This window comes from Trachemys scripta, chromosome 4, assembly GCF_013100865.1.
Source record: "Trachemys scripta elegans isolate TJP31775 chromosome 4, CAS_Tse_1.0, whole genome shotgun sequence".
Lineage (NCBI taxonomy): Eukaryota > Metazoa > Chordata > Testudines > Emydidae > Trachemys > Trachemys scripta.
The window spans coordinates 5,001,404-5,021,615 of NC_048301.1; the positions used below are offsets into that span (position 1 = coordinate 5,001,404).

The following is a 20,212-nucleotide window of genomic DNA, read 5'->3' on the forward strand; positions in this document are numbered from 1 at the left end:
CAGTTCTGGGCACCGCATTTTAAAAAAGATGTGGAGAAATTGGAAAGGGTCCAGAGAAGAGCAACAAGAATGATTAAAGGTCTTGAGAACATGACCTATGAAGGAAGGCTGAAAGAATTGGGTTTGTTTAGTTTGGAAAAGAGAAGACTGAGAGGGGACATGATAGCAGTTTTCAGGTATCTAAAAGGGTGTCATAAGGAGGAGGGAGAAAACTTGTTCACCTTAGCCTCTAAGGATAGAACAAGAAGCAATGGGTTTAAACTGCAGCAAGGGAGGTCTAGGTTGGACATTAGGAAAAAGTTCCTAACTGTCAGGGTGGTTAAACACTGGAATAAATTGCCTAGGGAGGTTGTGGAATCTCCATCTCTGGAGATATTTAAGAGTAGGTTAGATAAATGTCTATCAGGGATGGTCTAGACAGTATTTGGTCCTGCCATGCGGGCAGGGGACTGGACTCGATGACCTCTCGAGGTCCCTTCCAGTCCTAGAATCTATGAATCTATGAATCTATAAAACCCTTCCCATGTCCCAGTGAATCAGTAAGCATCTTCTGGCAATAAAGACAGCTACTCAGACACATTTCCATAGCTGCTGTGGGCATAGGGTGACCAGATGTTCCGATTTTATAGGGACAGTCCCGATTTTGGGTCTTTTTTCTTATATAGGCTTCTATTACCCCCCACCCTCTGTCCCGATTTTTCACATTTGCTGTCTGGTCAGCCTATGTGGGAAAGTTACTGAGAAGGCAAAGCTGTGAAGTTGTGCAAATCTCCAGCAAAAAGACTAATTTCCCTGTGATGTCCGTTCCCCTTTCTGCACTCACACAACCCCAGCTCTACCCTTGCTATGTTTCTCATCATCTTTACTGGTTGTGTTTGTCTTCAGACTGCAACGTTTGCTCTGATAATACTGTCCAGAAACACTACATCTGTGGTTTACACTTACCACTCCCCATCAGTGTACTTTCTTTCCAAACCGTTGGATTTACTTTCCCCTTTCACCCTTCAAGTTTCCCAATAATTAACTGACAAAGATGAGAAATTTCCTCCAGATTTATAGACACTTCGGATAGTTTCGTCTTCATAGGTTTTGGGCCCAAGCCACAAAGTCTGGAAATAGATCCTAATCTAAAACTTCTTGAAAATGTTTGGGGTACTGGGATCTAGGGGACTGGTTCAGACTCACCTCTAGTTTTCAATCGACTTTAGAGAACATGTTATTCATGATAATTTAACAAAGTGAGCCCTGTGGATGCTGAATATCCCACCCAACCCTTTAAATGGCATTTGCTGGCTTCAGATACAAGACGATTTTCATTCTCAAGCTTTCCCACTGGTCGACCCTCCCTTTTAGGGGCGAAGACCTTGTAAGAAATCCTCTGTTTATTTTGCTTATGAGTTTCAAGCCAGCTAACGATTATAGAACGATTCTCAACTGACTTTCTGCCTAGGCAGGTGCTGGGAGGGAGCTGCGGGGTTTGGGCCCATTGTAGATGTTGTGGGAGTAGGGTTTAAAGGCATTGTGGATGCTTTATGATGTTAGTTACTCCTGTTCTTCCATTATCCCCTACCCTTTTTTCCCTGGACCTAATAAAGCTTCCCCTGTTGCTTTATTGATATTTTGGGAGTAGCAATAATTTTATTCCTTGTGTATTGGACTGCGTTCCTCGCGTATTGTTTGGTGGTAAACATTTTCCAAGGGGCAGCACCCCTTGTGTTCCAGGTACTAGGTGAGGTCCTGCCCCTTTGGGTGGAAGCACCAGGCACCAAAGGTCCTGCCCCTTTGGGTGGAAGCACCAGGCACCAAGGGTTAGGGTTAGGGTTAGGGTTAGGACCCATATCCTTGAGGTAAGATGCCACTCCAAGCAGCAGGTTTGAGCCACACCTTGGGGGAGACGCTACATATAATCAACCCTTGGAACATCAGCAAGAAGTGGACCTAGGACCTCTTGTACTTAAATCAAGAGCTTCTGATGTTTGAGCTAAAGGACTAGAGCCTCTAGCTGTCAATGAGTCTGTACAGCTGCCCTGTTCTATGGGCCAGCCACTAGATGAGGACAAAAACTCCCAACTTCCTGTGTGTTACATATAGCTTCTAACCACAGAGGATCAGATCCCATCAGTCTCTCATCAGTAATTCAGATTATCGGGAGTCCATGTGAAGGCATTTTAGCCAACGTTATGACTATTCTGTCAATCAGATTGGTCTGTAGTCATCCTCCTCCTCAAAATCAGTCCGTTTGTAATACGTTCAGGGCTTCAGCTAACGTTCCCATTTTCTTCCTAACATTTTCCATTAATTTGGTTTGGCTTGCAAAGCTAATTAATGTGGCATTTTCCTTTTTGTCTTATTCCCCCCCCCCTCCGAATTCTTTCTGTTCTAAATGTTACAAGAGTATACAAGCTCTCCCTTCAGTGCAAAAACACCTCCATCTAAATGAGGGGGCACTACGTCTAAATGTATATTTTACCTATACAATAACATCAACGGGATACAAAACTCTATGGTTGAGGTAAGGCTTTGTGTGTGTTTTGAAGTCTTGGAGCTGCCTTTCCCCAGTTCTCACAGCATTGTTAAACTGGTAAAGAGAAAGGGAACATATGTTTTTTTGGGGGGAAAAAAGACTTTTGTTTTTAATATATTACACATTACATCAGCCAGTCTTACCCTGCAGTTGTGATTATGGCATTACGGCTTGATTACTAGCTATTACTTCCACAGTCAGAACAGCAAAAAAACAGTATGGTGCCATCTCCATTAACGGAACGTGTAATTCCATAACAAGCTTGGTACACCGCAGGGCTTCAGTTGGGTTAAACTCTAAAGTACATAAGTGTCTGCTCCAGCCATTGTTATAAAGCCTTTCGAAATAGCACCTTAACATACATCATTATTTTGCTTTACTTTGAACGGCTATAGGGATATTCTGTAGAGCAATTTTAGGCATTTTAACAGTTCTCAGACATTTCAGATTCTCTCTGATAATAACAGATGCTTCTACTTTATCAGCCTTTTCACACCATTTTCAGCCCTTCATTTTCTTCTTTTACAGCTTATTTTTATATTAGAAGGATAATCTTGTGACTAAGGCCCTGAACATGGACTCAGGTGATCTGGGTTCAATGCCCAGGTTTGCCACATATGCCTTTTGTGAGCTTAGACAAATCACCTAATCTCTGTATTCCTCGCTTCTCCATCTGTAAAGTGGACATAATATTTTTCCCTTTCCCTCACATAATTGTCCACATTGTCTAGTCAGACTAAGTGCTTTCAAGGCAGACACCACCTCTGTGAGTTTGTGCAGCATTCAGCATGATGGGGCTTTGAGCTCAGCTGCCCCCCCCCCCCCCAGGCGCTACTATAATATAAATACATATTTTTATTCTCTTTGTCCAAGTGGACAAGACAGAGACCAGAATATTTCTTTATTTGTTCCAAAAATGCAGGTGAAGATAACTGTCATATGCAACACCTGACTAGCCTGACACGTGAGAGATTTTTCCATGTGCAAAGAGAGGGGAGGGATAGCTCAGTGGTTTGAGCATTGGCCTTCTAAACCCAGGGTTAGGAACTCAAATCTTGAGGGGGGCCGTTTAGGGAGCTGGTGCAAAAATCTGTCAGGGGATTGGTCCTGCTTTGAACAGGGGGTTGGACTAGATGATCTCCTAAGGTCCCTGACATCCTACGATTCTAAATTGTCAGACACACAGAAGAACATAAATCGTTGGGCAAAGTCAACACGGTTTAAAAAAAAAAAATTCTGGCGGGGGGAGGGATAGCTCTGTGGTTTGAGCATTGGCCTGCTAAACCAGGGTTGTGAGTTCAATCCTCAAGGGAGCCACCAGGGGGGTGGGAACTGTCAGGGACTGTACTTGGTCCTGCTAGTGAAGACAGCGGGCTGGACTCAATGACTTTTCAAGCTCTATGAGATATAAATATATGGATATATACCTATTTTATTTAAAGAGCAAACAGACAGATCAAGAATGGCCTTTGTTGTAGACTGAGAGAATCAATGTAATCTTGTCCAGGTGAGAGCACACACTGGGCATTTGCACCTCTCCTTGTATGTTCTGCAGGGAGCTTAGAGAACAAAATGACTGCTGAACACTCAGAAAGGCCAAGGGGCAGTATTCGGAAAACAAAGGGCCGGAAAGTTTGGAAGATGCACACAGCATAGCATCAAAAGATTATAATTTGGGATGCGGGGGCTGGCACGTTCTGAAACCTGGTAACTGTTCTTCCGCATTGACACTGGGCCTACAAATGATCAGGACTTGATCCAAACCCCACCGCAGTCAAAAAGAGGCTTACCAAGGATTTTACTGGCCTTTGGATCAGGCTCTTGGTCCCCAAACTATGCAGTTATCCCTCATTCCTTCCAGTAGGTCACAACCAGCTAATTAGTGCATCCAGTGTTGGGATTTATCTCCAGGTATTTTTCTTTGGACGTGTGTGGCAGTGGGGGGAGGTTGGTAGGGTGGCTACATATCCCCAAGAATTATTAGGAAGTTGGCGTACTGGGAAATTAATGATCGTACATCATAGGAAAAAGTCTCCTTCTACATGATGGTTCTCAAATACTCAAGAGAGTCTCTACGGAACCAGTACATCCAAGGGACAAGTATATTGGGAGTTTGGTCACTGGCAGGGCTGGATGTATCTAATAAAGCTGCTAACTCTCTCCCTTAATGTGCATCAATTCTGGATTGTCACTCAGCAAAATAGTCCGACCTTTTTTAAAAAGTTGGGTGTCCTTCTTCCTGTGAATTTCTGATCTACGTCCCTCATCTCTTGCTCTCACACAGACCCTAGTTGGCTGGGGAGTTTAATGGAGTCATACTCCACAGTGTTGTACTGGGCAAATACAAATCTATTTGTGAATCACTGTTAAGCCACAACCCTACTACTATTGGAGTTCTCTCATTTTTACATGCCACAGCTGCTCTGCTGTTCGCATTCATAAGTTGTTGTTTTTTATATAAAAAGCTGTTATGAGTTCATAAAAAGAACCATTCCCTAAAAGAATGAAATAAATGCTGTTTATTATTTTTGTCTGTGATTACCAGCAGGAATGATTGCAGCCTGAGAAAGTATAAGCTGAAATGAAATTAAATAAGACAGCAAATGGGGGAAAACAACTCATTCATTAACCAGATTTTCTCAGAAAACTTTCACTGTGGATATTTAGGCAGTTTTAGGTATTCTATGTATCCCAGTTAGTATAATAAATTAACTTACATCACAAGGTAATTGCTTACAATAAAGCTATTTCTCCAAGTGTAGTGTAATATCCAAGGATATTTTGCATATTTCCAGGGGGGTTCTCTTTTTATTCCTAAACATTATCAGCTCAAACCATTTTATATCAAACAAAATTGTCAACAATTTCCTTGGACTCACTGCATCATAATCATGTTATGTCTTTATTAGCAGCACATGAAATAAAAATGAAATCCGTGATTGAGTCACTAAATGATATTTGAGGAATAAATATGTAGCAGCTAGTGAGAGCCTTGCTGCTTCAGTACATGTGTGATAAATGAAGGGGAGGGAGAGGGTGGCTCCCCTTGATGGACACCCAGCCAGCCAATTAGCTACAAAATCCCTCTTGGTGGCTGTTCTCTGCTTACTTGGTGACTGGGACCCCAGGAGCAGAGCCCCGGGCGTGGGGCTGGAAGTGGGGCCCAGGGCACAGGGCCAGCAGCCGAGGCTGGCAGCCAGGACCCGAGCTCCAGGTGCGGGGTTGGGGAGCGGGGCTCAGGGCCAACAGCCAAGACCTGAGTCCCAGGCACAGGGCCGGGAAGCGGAGTCCCGGGCGCAGGGCCGGGAACAGGGCCTCAGGCGCGGAGCCAGCCCGGGGAGCAGGGCGCGGTGCCAGCCCCCGGGACCCGAGCTGGGGAGTGGAGCCCTGGGCACAGGGCCAGCAGACCCACATAAAACCTGGGGGTGATACAGCACCTTCAGCACTTCCTGTGCCTAGGTATACATACCAAATGATGGGTCTAAATTAGCTGTTACCACTCAAGAAAGATCTTGGAGTCGTTGTGGATACTTCTCTGAAAACAGCCACTCAATGTGCAGTGGCAGTCAAAAAAGCTAATAATGTTATGAACCATTAGGAAAGGGATAGATAACATGACAGAAAATAACATAATGCCTCTATATAAATCCATGGTACGCCCACACCTTGAATACTGTGTGCAGATCTAGATGCCCCATCTCAAAAAAGATATTAGAATTGGAAAAGGTACAGAAAAGGGCAACTAAAATGATGAAGGGTATGGAACAGCTTCCATATGAAAAAAAGATTAAAAAAAGACTGGGACTGTTCGGCTTGGAAAAGAGACGACTAAGGAGGGATATGATAGAGGTCTATAAAATCATGACGGGTGTGGAGAAAGTAAATAAGGAAGTGTTATTTACTCCTTCTCATAACACAAGAACTAGTGGTCACCCAATGAAATTAATATGAAGCTGGATTAAAACAAACAAAAGGAAGTATTTATTCACACAACGCACAGACAACCTGTGGAACTCAGCCAGAGGACGTGGTGACGGCCAAAACTATAACAGTGTTAAAAAAAAAAACTAGGTAAGTTCATAGAAGATAAGTCCATCAATGGCTATTAGCCAGGATGGGCAGGGATACAACACCATGCTCTGAGTGTCCCTAGCCTCTGTTTGCCAGAAGCTGGGAGTGGACAACTGAGGATGGATCACTCAAAAAATTGCCTTGTTCTGTTCATTCTGTCTGAAGCACCTGTCATTGGCCACTGTCGGAAGACAGGATAGTGGGCTAGATGGACCATTGGTCTGACCCAATATGGACATTCTTATGTTCTGAAGTTTTTGTAGACTAGATGGACTATGATTCTAACCCCATGTGGCACTTCCCACAGGAGATGAGGGAAATTAATGTGTGTTGTCAAGATTCCTTGTAAAATCAGCACAAATATTCTATGAAAAGCTTCAGAATAGACATCTCCCTCCTCCCTAACCCCGGCTCAAAAAAAAGAAAGAAAAAAAAGCTACTATAATCTGGTTATAACACAGAAAAGTTATGAGCCTGATGCTTAAGAATTGGGCCCATTAAGAAAAAAAACCAACCCCACACAGTGGCTGGCACTTAAAACAGCTGCAGCAGTTATTACTCACCAGACTCCACCATGCTATTTCTCTGCACAATAAGAAGAGGGAACACTCTAGATTCTTGGTAATGTCAAGTACTGTGGGGATCTAAAAGTTGACGTTTTAGTGGCCCACGAAGACAAAACACTATACACACCCAGTATCAGGAGGTAGCCGTGTTAGTCTGTATCTACAAAAACAACAAGGAGTCTGGTGGCACCTTAAAGACTAACAGATTTATTTGGGCATAAGCTTTTGTGAGTAAAAACCTCACTTCTTCGGATGCATAGACACACCCAGGATGATCAAGACCTGGCTGAAATCACAACCATGGGTTTGAATTTCCTAACTTCTATTCCTTTGAAATCTCAATCACATCACTGCATTTACGTTAAGTAATTTTTGAAGTGTAACCACTGTCTAGTTTAGAAACAAAATATTTGAGAGTAATGAATGAGACACAATATCCCACTGCCTCTTTGATGGATGAAGATACTTGGCAAATGCTAACCTTAAGGATTCACCATTTCTTTTCTTATCTCATATGAAAACATTGATCTATTTAATGTGCCCACATCTTATAATTTCTCTCTTCCTCTGCTTGTCAAATTCACAGAACCAACTCAGAGTTAGGCCAGATTTGTCCACGCCTTTGATTAACACACAGAGGCTACAAAGGTCAGGAAGATTCAAGTTTCCATAGGCAGATGTGTGCATGAACTTAGATATTGCCTGGCTGCATTATACCAAGTTCTAGCCTGTTATCATACATTTGCTTTCGGGAGCACTAAAATTCAATGAAACTGTAATAGGAAAGTGATAAAAGAAGGCTAATGCTCAAATTCAGTCTTGCAAACCTTCTGCATTTTGTAGCAGAATCACACTTCTGAGACCATCAGACCCAACCCCTGCTCCAAGCAATTAATCTTCAGAAAATATTGCAAGTCCCTTGATTTTTTGTGAGCTGTAACATATGAGAGAGAGAGAGAGACAGATGATCGAGGTGCTAGACGAGTGAGAAAAATCCATAAACAGGTAAAATGAACTGAAATCAATTTTCCATCCTGGATCCAAGATAAGAAAATAGAGATTTTATGAGAAAGCAGCAGCGTGGATGCGGTCTTGATCAAACATTTTGGTTGAACCGATTTTTGATACAGCAGCAGCAGCTTCGTGACTGCTTAAGAAAGTACCTTGTATAGCCAGTCTGAAGGCAGCCTAAAAGCCCTGCCTTTTCTTAGGATGCTTTGAACCTCAAGACATGCAGGTCTGGAAAGGATCTGCAGCGTCACAGGTGATCATGCTGTCTCAGCCCACACAAAAGCACAGCCACAAAAAGTTCCTCCTCACGCATCTTCTGATTGGCCGGGGATCCAGTTGGCGAGCTGTCAATCCAGCAGAGAGAGCAAATGGAGAGTGAGTGTAAGTGGCCCCAGGACCATGCAGAAGCAGAGAAAAACGCTACTGGTGCTAAAGCCCAGGACGAAGGGGAATCCGTGCAGCACTGGCTGTGTGGGACCCATAGAAGGAATTTTCCTCCCTCTCGCTGAACTTGCTGATGGCTTTGTGGCTTTATCCATTAGACTAAGATTTAGGAGATCCTGGTTCAATTCCCCGCTCCGCCACAGGCTTCCTGTGTGACCCTGGGCAAGTCCCTTAGGGTATGTCTCCGCTACCAACAACGCGGCAGTGCATCTCAGAGCCCGGGTCATCTGACTTAGGCTCTCGCTGCGTGGCTAAAGATAGCAGCGTGCAAGTTGGGGCTTAGACATCCGGTGAAGGGGGTGGGTCTCTGAGGCCAGGCTCCAGCCTGAATTGCCTAGGCTGCTATTGTGAGCCCTAGAGCGTGAGCCCCACAAGCCCAAGTCAGTTGATCCCAGCCCTGAGACTTGCTGCCACTACACTATAGTGTAGACATACCCTTAGTCTCTCTGTACTTCTGTAGTGCCCATCCAAAACATGCTTTGCTCTTTGGTAGCAAAACAGAGGGTCAGCCCTCAACGTAGGCAGGCTGTTGGTAGCAAACTGGAGGCCGCTCAGTGTCAGGTGCTGAAACTGTCTTGCTGGACCCCGTGTTGCCCAGCAAGCAGGGGGCAGTTCAGCCACTGGTAGGCGTGTCCGTCCTAGCACTGGTGCAAAGCATTCTGCCCCAAGCACTGCACCATGCTCCAAATACAATACTCCTTCGCTGAGCGTGCTAAGACGCTCAACCATTGCAACCATTCACGAGGCCAAGGATTTCCCGCTAAGTGCCCTGCCCTCCCCTCCCCGCAAAGGGGGGAAGGTCCTCCCAGACAGCAGAGAAGGCAACGGCCCGTCTCTTTGTGGCGGCAGAAAGACTGGAAAGTTGCAATCAGGTCAGCAAACATGCCAGCAGGAGAAGCTTCCTGTTTGTGGGAAAAGAAATACAAGAAATGATGATAAAAATAAGTACAGAACTTTTCCTCCAGGCTATTGGATTGGAGAGAAATTCCTCTGTTATGACTTTGGCCTGGAGCCATGGGGAAAATACTGGAAACTGATCACTCAGCGTGTCCTCGGAAGGCAGCTTCGAAACGGAATCTTCTGTTTTATAGGGACACAGCTGAAAAGTGACCTGATCTTGGACCTCCGATTTGAAACCGTTACACTGTGGTGAGAACATACGCTGAAACCGGAATAGCTGGCTGCTTACAAATCCACTGTTCCGAGGGGCGATATTTCTAGCCTCTCTTCAACCTCATCAATATGATTTATTCTGGCCTGGTGTGTGGGAATAATACTGGAACTGCATTGAAGAAGAGGCCTTGGTTAATAAGAAATAATGCCTTGCAAAAAGGCTGTCTTTGCAGAGAGAGTGCAGGGAACATCTCGTTTTATGAGCTTGGGATTTAGGCTAGGTCTACACTACCGCGGTAAGTTGACCTACACTATGCAACTCCAGATACGTGAATAACATAGCTGGAGTCGACATACCATAGGTGGAGTTACTGCGGGGTCTACACCGTGGGGGGGGGGGGCCCACAAGAGATACTCTCCTGTCGACTTACCTTACTCTTCTCATTGGGGGTATAGCATAGGGGTCGACTGGAGAGCGATGTGCTATCGATTTGGCGGGTTTTCACTAGATCCGCTAAATTGGCCGCAGTGGATCGATCTCAGAGCGTTGATCCCGGCTGTAGTGGAGACCTGCCCTCAGGGTCCGATTTTGCACCACTGAAGTCAACAGGAGTTTTACCATTCACTTCAATGGGAGCAGAACTGGAGCCTTCATGCTGTTCCCACAGGCTACGCAGGAGGTAACAACCTTGCCCATTTCCCCAATGTTTTGTAAACTACAGGATAATTTGAAATAGAAACCTAAATGTGTGGTGTGTGTGTGTCTGTGTGTGTACATACACACACAGACACACACACTTATTCTAATCTTGTATTCTTGCCAGGTGATACACTGTATTTTCCTTCAAACAGATGCTAGGCAGAAGTCAACACAAGTGCATACAGTACGAGCTTGATTATTTGAATGCTACAGAGACTCTGAAAGGTTGGATGATAAAGGTTCTGATAATTGAGGGAATATTCAATGTAATTAACAGGCACTGAGGGATATGAAGCTGTTTCAGATGACAGGTGGTTGGATAATTGAAGTTATCCGAGATGGATGAGATTCTGTCACTCTTACACAGAACAGTATCAGACTCCATAAGTAACTCCAATGAAGTCAGTAGCCATCCTGGAGGAGTAAAGGGCTTCTCACCATGAGTAAAAGTATCTGAATATGGGTCTCTAGTCGTTCTCCTCTCTTACACAGTATTTTAGAATGTGGGATATATAAAAATATGTACCGGTATATTTAAAGCAGAGTTAATATTTATTCAGGGAATTAAATTCAGCTAATGGGGAACCAATCAGCCAGCACAACAGCATCAGAAAGTCGCAAAAGCCCTTCCCTACAGCTTCACTGACATTTAATCACGCCACTAATGTTAGAGGACTGCGACAACTGAGAGAAAAAAAAAAAAAAAGGTGGAGCGAGAGAAATCACTATTTGCCAAAGAGGATAAAGTCAGCAAGGAAATAAATGTTACTTCCTACTTTTAAGAGGTATTGCAAACACTGAACAAAAAAAACCCAAAACATAACATAAAAAGGAATTGACTTACAACCCTCTTTATTTTTTTCATTTGGAAAGAATTTTGAGCAGTGAATCTATGCATGGCTTCTTTCCCCTCGCCTCGCACATGCTGTACTGAGATTCACCAAATTTAGAAGAAAAGTGTCTTCTATTTGTCATCTGTATTCATTTGTTGATCGCAACAAACAGAATTTGCCCTTACTTGACTGTGATTATTGACTGCATGAGGGGAATTCTCAAAGTTGCATAGTGCTGACATAACTCTTCAACGGGGGCCATTTTAGGCTAATACTGGCTAATACCCCACCCTAGAATGCAAACAATTATAGAATGAACCTCTAAACATCTATATTTCAAAAACATTTCCAGGGAGAAGAGCACCAGGTTTTAGATTGAAGATCTCCTGTGAAATCACTGTTCCAATTCCCGGCTCAGCTAACCACACATCACAAAACTCCCACTTATTGCAATACAGGTTCCATGTGTGACGGCAAAACTGAGCCTCATGAAAGAGAGATAAGTTTAATTCATCATGACTGTAAAGAGTTCTCTGCAAGTCTATATTTTAGTGTTCAAAATGCTATAGAAAGAATTCACACCATAGAATTTTGTTCCCCGATACTTTATTGAAACAATATATTATTTGATTAATCTTATTAGGTTGCTAATGGTAGCTACAAAATATATCTGAATGGGTGAGCTTGGCTAGGAAAGAAGCTGTCAGACACATTCCAACTGTGGTCTTAGTTGGACAGCCTGATTAGCTTTTTATGTCTTTAGTCCTGAGATCGGGACCAAGAATTAGCCTATCCCTATTGTGAACCCCTTCAAGGTCTGTCTTTTGAAAGCTGTGTCTACTACCCTCATTCCTCACCCCCCACATATCTCCAACTTCCCAATACAACTCCCTTGTCCACAGACAGAAAGGAGGAAGTGGATGCAGCAGAAGGGAAAGACCGTCAGAACAAGCAAAGAAGAGATGGGTTCAGAAAGCAGGGGAATGAAGAAATGGATGGAAACACACCAAAAAGCAGGTCTGAGAAGCTAAAGGAAGGAAAATGAAAAGGAATAAACCACACTTTCTCCAAGGTCTAGAGTTTGAAAGACCTTGGTTTCATTAAATTAACTAATGGTGTGCAGAGTAGGGGCAGATGAATCAGCCTGGACAGAACACGAACTAACCAGAACCTTTGCTTAAAATGTGTCCATGAAAAACATGAAACCTGAAGATCTGAAAAGGTAGGTTTGATTTTTTTTTAATTATGTTTCATTTGTATACATCTCTGCAGCTTCCTTGTTCTGGTCAACCTTCCTGCTCCAGAAAGAAATCTAGATGTCCCTTGGGCTTATGTATGCATCTGCTTCAATTGCTTATCCTGGTGTTTTATTTCATATGTTTATTATTTTCCTGGCACTGTGCGTGCTTTGAGTCACTAGCAAACTGAGCAACATTTAATGTGAGATTCATTAAGACAAGTGGTTCTCAAACTCTTCCATAGCATGACCTGAAGTTACAACAAAAAGAGTTTCAGGAACCCACTGCCTTAAGTTTCAGGATCCCATCCCTTCTAGCCAAAAAAAAAAAAAAAAGGAGGGTGGTTGCAATCCCTTGAAACTTGCCTGCAACGCCAGGTTTGGAAACCATGAGCTAGAGCAATCCCATGCTCAGGGCCTGGTCACACTGTGACACTAATTGGGCTAAACGAGCTTCATTGCACTCAAGAGAGTCCAGCACTTATAAGAGCAAGTCTCACCAATACCTCTGCAAACAAGATGACCTGAAATGGCTACAAGGGCGCACGACAGGAGAGTTATAGCAATCTGGCTACTGGAAGAGGCTGGGTCACAGTTTGGGACTCACCTGTGGCCGAGGATGGCCCGTCACCAAGCAGGTGAGCTCCAGAGTCTCTCCCTCGCGGATGGTGTATACCCTTTCCGAGTAGCGCTCCTCCTCGATGTTACACGCCAGGCCTGAGTGCACGATCCGCACCGTGGGTGGGGCTGTCAAACCAGCAGAAAGAGAAACATGTCAGTAAAATGTTTCCGCACAGCACCTTGCCCCTTGTCCCCCCAGAAACAACTGCTAGACACAGTCCCAGCCATACACAGCCAAGCTCAGTGACAACAGTCTGAGTTCACGTGAGGGGTAAGGCCCTTCTCTGATGGAAGAATCCAATACTCTGTTTTTGGTTGCAAAATCAGTTATATCACTACTCACACAGACTTCCTCTAAACACCTTCCCCTCCCCCACTGCTCCACCCCCCTCCACCCCCCATAAAAAGCAGGGCCATAAACAAGGAACCAGATAACAGCTTCATCTCTGGTGTTTCATTTAGTTGTTTTTCCCTTCCATTGCAAGAGACTCCAAAAGGACATCCCTGAGGTATGCGCACAAGTGCTGCAGGGGCATTGCAGATCTGCCCTCACAACCTCACGAACCAGGCTCACCCTTGCCCTGGTGGGGACTCTGCTACAGATGCCAGGACTTCAGCCTCCTGCCCATTCAGCTGTTGGGCTCTCCGGTGAGGCTGACAATACGGGGCACAGTTAGGATGGTGCTTTTTCAGACACCCTTACCGTAACGACTGGCCTGAAATAGCCTGCTTGCTTTGCAAAGGCATGGGACAGTCTGAAGCATACCGACTTCTGGACTAGGTTAGAACCAGTGCTCAGATTCACTGACTATCCCACTCCCATGTCTGTGACCTATCCAATCGGTGTCGCCTTTTGTCCATATTTTATGGTAGAGATGGGTGCCTGGAACTTGAAAACAACGAACTTACGGAAAGTTCAGATCCAAAATCCAGATACTCAATGTTTGGCCCAAGCCCATTTCTACTGTGGCTATCTCCCAACCTAGATTAGCATCCACTGGCATTAAAGGTAAGTTTTAGTAGGACTGACACCTTTGTTTGATGATGCCATTTCTTATTCTTTACACATGGCGAACCTCAAGAACAGTGGAAGACACAGCGTGACGGCTAACACTGAAAGAGAAAGATGTTTAACTGCAAACATATTGCCCTGAAATATGGCACTAAAACACAATAGCGATCCGGCTACTGGAAGAGGCTGGGTCACAGTTTGGGACTCACCTGTGGCCAGGGGCCCAGGGGTCACCAGCAGGATTTGAATACAGGGACCTTAGCACCACAGCACAGCATCCTCCCACATGAAAGATTAACTCCATTAGCTGACAGCAGTAGTAGGCTGTGAGGGACAAGTTCAGTGCCATGAAAATTGGCTGTAATATTTATGTATACCCAGCTGTCCCCTAAAGGATGCCTTTTCAGACACATTTGCACTCTCATTATTTTTGTTTTCCTTTCCAAAATCAACTTTCCGTTTTTGTTCTTTTTATTATATATCTTCCTAATTGTATAACACTTATTAGGTAAATAAGAAGCTTTAATTGAACCACTAAAATAAAGTAATCAGCACAACGGGGTTGATTCTACTCCCATTTAAAGTGAATATTAACATCCATCAACTTCATTGGGACCAGGAGCAGGACCAGAGTTTCATTTAGGACAGATTCCATTTTCCTGGTATGTTTAACCTGCACTAAGAAAAGTGAAATGTTTCCATGTGTCCCACATGTGTAGCATGTGTCGCCTATGCCGGAAAACTACAATGGTTGTCATATCGGATGCACAACTCACAGTACTGTTCTACTAGTCCAGGAGAGAATAACAATGGTTCTATGGAATGTCAGTAATTCCGAGCCATGCAATTCCCCCTCATTCAAATTCCACACGAGCAGATCAATAGGAGGAGAAGGTCAAGTACTCATTACGGTGCCCTCGCTGAATGAAATATAACAAGACAATAAATGGCAGAAATGGCAAAAGATAAATCAGATGTATAAAACACAAGTCAGCTTTAAAACTCTCCGGAGCGATGCTATTAGTTATTAGGGGCAAACCCGACTGTTAACCTGCTGGTGGCCCTTCAGTCAGAGAGCCTGGCCCAAGCCTGCAGGACAGTGAAATGAGATCCGGTCTTGGCCCAAAGGAGCTCGGAGGCATGGGCCTGAGCAGCCCACTTTGTTGATGACCTGGAAGCCTCAGCTCCGGCCTCACCAAATGGAGACTAAATAGGCTCTGATACGGCAAAGACTTACCCACATGCTTAACTTTACACTGTGAGAACGCCCCTCTTTCGGCACATCAGGGCCCAGTGTTTCTCCCTCCGGCGCTGAGGAAGCCTGTGGTAAATCAGTCCCACTCTGGAGGGTTAGTACTGGACATTGGTTTATTTACAGTATTCAGAGGGTAGGCCCATAGGTTGGCCGGGGGCTTCTTTAAACAGAAACAAAAGATATTAAATTGCCTCACTCCCACTGGAAAACTGCCTCTCCTCACACTGACTACCTATCACCAGCCATCCTCTTTCACTCACCCTGAGCCCAGCTATGCTGCGAACCAAGGTCCTCTCCCCAGACAGAAATAACACAAGATTTCCCTTATAGGGAAAAACAGCTCTTCACCTAGGAGACGCCTTTTCCCCTTGCCGCACACAACCCTTCTGCAGCTTGCATCTCATGTCTCCTCATAGCCTGTTCACTAGAGCTGGTTTTTAAGGTCCCAGGCTGCCCTTAATTAGACTCAGGTGTCCACAATTAACCTGAGCTAACCTCTTTCAGTTTATAGGAAAAAAAGCTTTAATCATTCTAAGACTAATATACCATCCTCCAAACACTCTTCCAGAACAGCCAGGACCTGAGTTTAATGGCTGTATGCACTGTTGTTGTGTGCACTGTTGGTCCCAGGATATTAGAGAGAGAAGCTGTAAGCTCAAAAGCGTGTCTCTCTCACCCACAGAAGTTGGTCCAATAAAAGACATCAACTCCCCCACCTTGTCTTTCAGGTCTGCCTTTGTCACACCACATAACTTTATGCACCAAGCGTGTCCCTAAACCTTTGCAGATCAGGGTTTTAGCACCTGAGCAGAAATCCAGGCTCAAATAATCAACCATGTGCAAAGCTTCTGATATTTTAAATATCTGACCCTGGAAGTCTTAAGAAAATGAGTCTAAGGCAAAGTTGTCCAGACAGCATGAATGAACAGGACTAGAATAAGATAGTTAAGGCCAGTATAACTGACTCCCTTTCTCTTATCTACCCTGAATTGCATCTGTTGCAATCTACTCTATTTAAAATCATTTTCAGTTTGCTTGGCCTATGCCAACCTTTTTGGTAAGTGTTTAAGAAATCTGGCCTTGTTGCTCACTGATCCCAAGGGCACAGGCTGAACGTTATTGCTTTATTTATAATGGAGTGGATCCCTTTGTTAATCTGGTTTTCACAACTCAAATGATAGAAGGTGAATATTAGTTTTGAAGGTTTTCCACATGAGTAACAAGCAGCAACAAGATTCCAGTTAGACCATCTCAAATAAGCAAATAGGTATGAACGCAAATTACCTTCCAGGCACTCTGAGTTCATGTCCTCTGGGATGAATATCACTCATTGTTTTCCTTGGACACTACTCTGACAAAAGTAGCTCCAATCAAAAAGGATACAACACCCATGGAAACCAGTTATCTTCTATGTAGAATGAGTGAGTCAATACACACACGTTATACCCAATATATTCTAAAGATTAGACAGCAGCTATATAAGGAGAGAGAGAACTAATCTCTCTCTCTCTCTCTTTTTCTACTCAGAGTCCTGGGGTCTCTCTCAGAATTCCCTCTCTCCCAATACCCAGAGTTGTCCACATAAAGAGGAATTGGATTGTGCCCAACAGGGCCCGTCACTACACTATTATTGGGATGGCTTCTTTGAGACATTAGGGCTACGATAGTCAATTATTTTTTGTCAAGGTCCAAATTTCTTGGTCAAGGTATAGTCAAGGTCCAGACTCCAGATAAATAAAGAAAACCCAACAACAACAACCAGTAAATAAAAAGATGTCAGGGTCCTTTCAAAAGCATCTGTTGGTCCGAATTTAGCCCACAGTCCACCTTGGCCTAAGGTGATGTTTACTGCTTGCAAGAAAGAAATTAAAGATCGGTGTCATTTTCCTGTGCTCACACTGAGGGCTGGTCTACATGGGAAGTTAATGTGCAGCAAGCGAGGGTGTGAATTTACAGCTCACTATCTACTCCGGACTAACTCTCTGTGTGGACACTTTTGCTGTGCTCTGAGAATGCTTCTATGTGCACTGCACTTTGGAAGCCTATTAAGCTAAACCACCCGAGGGCACGCTCTTAGGCTGTATCTGCACTACAAGCTAGGGGTGCGATTCCCCTGCTCACGTACACATACTCGTGCTAGTGCCATTGAGTCAGTGCAAGTGTAACTAGCGTAGCCACGGTAGCATGGGTGGAGGTGTGGCTTAGCCATGCCACGTCTGTCCCCACTGGATTCAGGCAGGTACGTACTCAGCATGGCAAAGCTGTGAGTCTGCTGCCGCTCCCTGGGTTCCTGTGGTCCTGCTGCTCTTTATACACATGCTAGCTCAAAGGCGGCTGGCGTGAGCGTGGGTACACGAGCCGGGGAATCATGCCCCTCGCTCCTAGCGTGAACATGCAGAGGGAGTTAGTGCAGAGTAGCAAGTGTGCTCTGAATTCGCACACTAGCTTGCTGTGCACTAACTTCCCCATATACACCAGCCCTAAGTAAAACCTTATGCTGCCTCACTGACTCCAGCAAGATGACTTGGGGCATAAGGTACATTCAACATGAGTAAAGGCATCACAATCTAACCCCTAATGATCACCGTGTCCTCAGCCTTACTTATCTATTAGTCCGAGTAATAATAAAGTCATTTACGTTACAGCTCTCCCCACATAAAGGGTGTGGACTTGTGTGTCTTTAGTAGCTCACTGTAACAAAGGGGTGTGTTTCACGGAAACTAGCCAGGTTCACTAGCTGCTTCAATTGACAGTCACCCCACTTAAGTCTTCTCAAGCTGATTGTTCAAGCAGACGTGAAGCACGAGACCATTGTGTTAATGGTCCTCCTACTGTGAGAGGCTCCAGGAGCGCAGTTCTGGGATCATGCTGTGTCCGGCCTTTGTGCAATGTGCCACGCACGAGGCAGTGCAGGGGGGGGCCAGCGTGTCGTGAGCCTCATGCAGCCTGTGCGAGGCCTGAGTAGAACAGCAAGCCCTGTGCTCCGGGGAGTATAGAAAGTGCTCCCTTGGGGTCCACTGCCCCTCGAAGGAGTCAGATGGGGCAGGCTGCAGGCAAATCTCCACCTCCGCCTAGGTTCTCCCCAGTCTCCCCAGAGGTGAGGGGAAGGAATAGGCTGCATCTCACAAAGGTATGTGGTAATGGGCGCACTGGCTTTGCACCTTCGTGCCATGGAGAGGAACTATGCATCCTGAGGCTGAGTCCCCCCATTGGCTAGGGCTGTCCTGAGCCGCGCAGTTCTGCATTGCCCCGAATTATGCCTAGATGAGCCAAGCCTCCTCTTTGCATGAATTACATTCTTCCCATTTATCTGAGCGACTTCTCTGACTTCAGCTGCAAAACAATGGCACCTGCCAGCATTATCAATGGAATGCACTTGGAGGAAACCACGTCCCCAAGTAGGTAGTCTGACACAGGGGCCTTGTGTCTGGGGCACAGAGGACACAAGGAGAGGACTGAGCTGTGTCGAACCCAGAACCTTAGGAGCCAATGGGAAAGCCACCTGCTCACGAGGGTGCTTTACCGCTACAAAAATTAAATAATACACTTGTGACTGGAAAATGACAGGAGGGCCAACCTCCACTGGCTAAGGGGCAGGCTGCTTGCCCACTTATAGTCCTAAAACTTTACGTTAAATGAAAATAGCTCAGAAGGAAAAATAATTAATTTGCTGAACACCGGCATCAAAACCACTCATGTGGGTCTAATTCGATAGTAGCGATGTACCTGATCCTTACACCCAGATCCAAGACCCTCAGATGTTGGAAGGGTTTGTATCCAGACCCAGAGCCCAAGGCGGACTTCAAGTTCTAACCTATAACCATTTTCTCCCTAAACCTCCCCTAAATAAGCCACCAGTTCTCTAGGAAGTAGGACCTTTGGTCCTCTTTAAGATAAAAATGATTGCCGTTTGACCAGCAGAGGGTGCTATCAGATTATGATGGCTCACAACCACCTTATTGAGTGCATGACTTTAGGAATCTGAAGGTATGTTTGCTCTGCAGCTGGGAGCATACCTCCTAGCCTGGGTAGCGAGACTCCTGCTAGCTCAGCTCAAGCTAGTAATAGCCCTGTGGATGTGGCAAAACTGCTGGTGGTTCAGGCTAGCCACCTGAGTCCAAACCCTCCCAATCCCCTGGGTCTGACCTCCGGAGTGCTAGCCAGAGCTCAGCTGGTCCAGTAACATCCAGACTGCTCTATTTAGCATGTTAGTTTGAGCCCAACTAAGGTGAATCTGTCTACCTGGGCTAAGAGGCTCACTCCATCTGCGCTGTAGACATATCCTGAATGGCTGGGGCTATAGTTTCCTGAACATGTGCACTCCCCGGTGCACCCACATGGCTTGGGACATATTTCACAACATCACTTTCCCTCATAGCCAATCACCAATGAAAAATCAGGACGAGAAAAGACATTAGGAAAACATATGGCTTCCCTTCCAACATGGCATTTCTAGGTTCATTACGTATTTTGATCACACTGATTTTAAAGCATGGCAGGCATTAGGAAGTGTTTAGATCCTAAATTTTGTAGCTGCTGTCAGGACCATGGCAGCTCACTGTGAGGTGACTCCACATCTGTCAACAGAGCCTTTGAAATTGACACATGAGTGGATGCTGCTGGCTGGCTTTGAAGATGGAAGCGATGTTTGCAAAAGAACCTGGCTGGAGCTTTTTGAACTAAGCCTTATTTTTTAAAGCTGCCGTTTCCTCAGCTGTGTACTGGATAAGTTTAGTTTACAAACAGCAGCTACGTTCTGTCATCTCTCAGAGTTCCAGCAGGTCCACCCTCTCTGCCACCCATTCAAAGACAGAAAATATATCAT

At 44.9% G+C, this 20,212-nt stretch overlaps 1 protein-coding gene across 2 annotated transcripts in view; it reads right to left on the reverse strand.

Moving 5' to 3' along the window:
• MDGA2 (MAM domain containing glycosylphosphatidylinositol anchor 2) overlaps positions 1 to 20,212 on the reverse strand; it is a 619,444-nt gene that overhangs the window by 378,560 nt on the left and 220,672 nt on the right. For both annotated transcript variants that reach the window (XM_034770448.1, XM_034770447.1), the window contains exon 2: positions 13,107 to 13,246. In XM_034770448.1, coding sequence (XP_034626339.1) covers positions 13,107 to 13,246 — 140 coding nt within the window. The remainder of the gene's footprint in view (positions 1 to 13,106; positions 13,247 to 20,212) is intronic.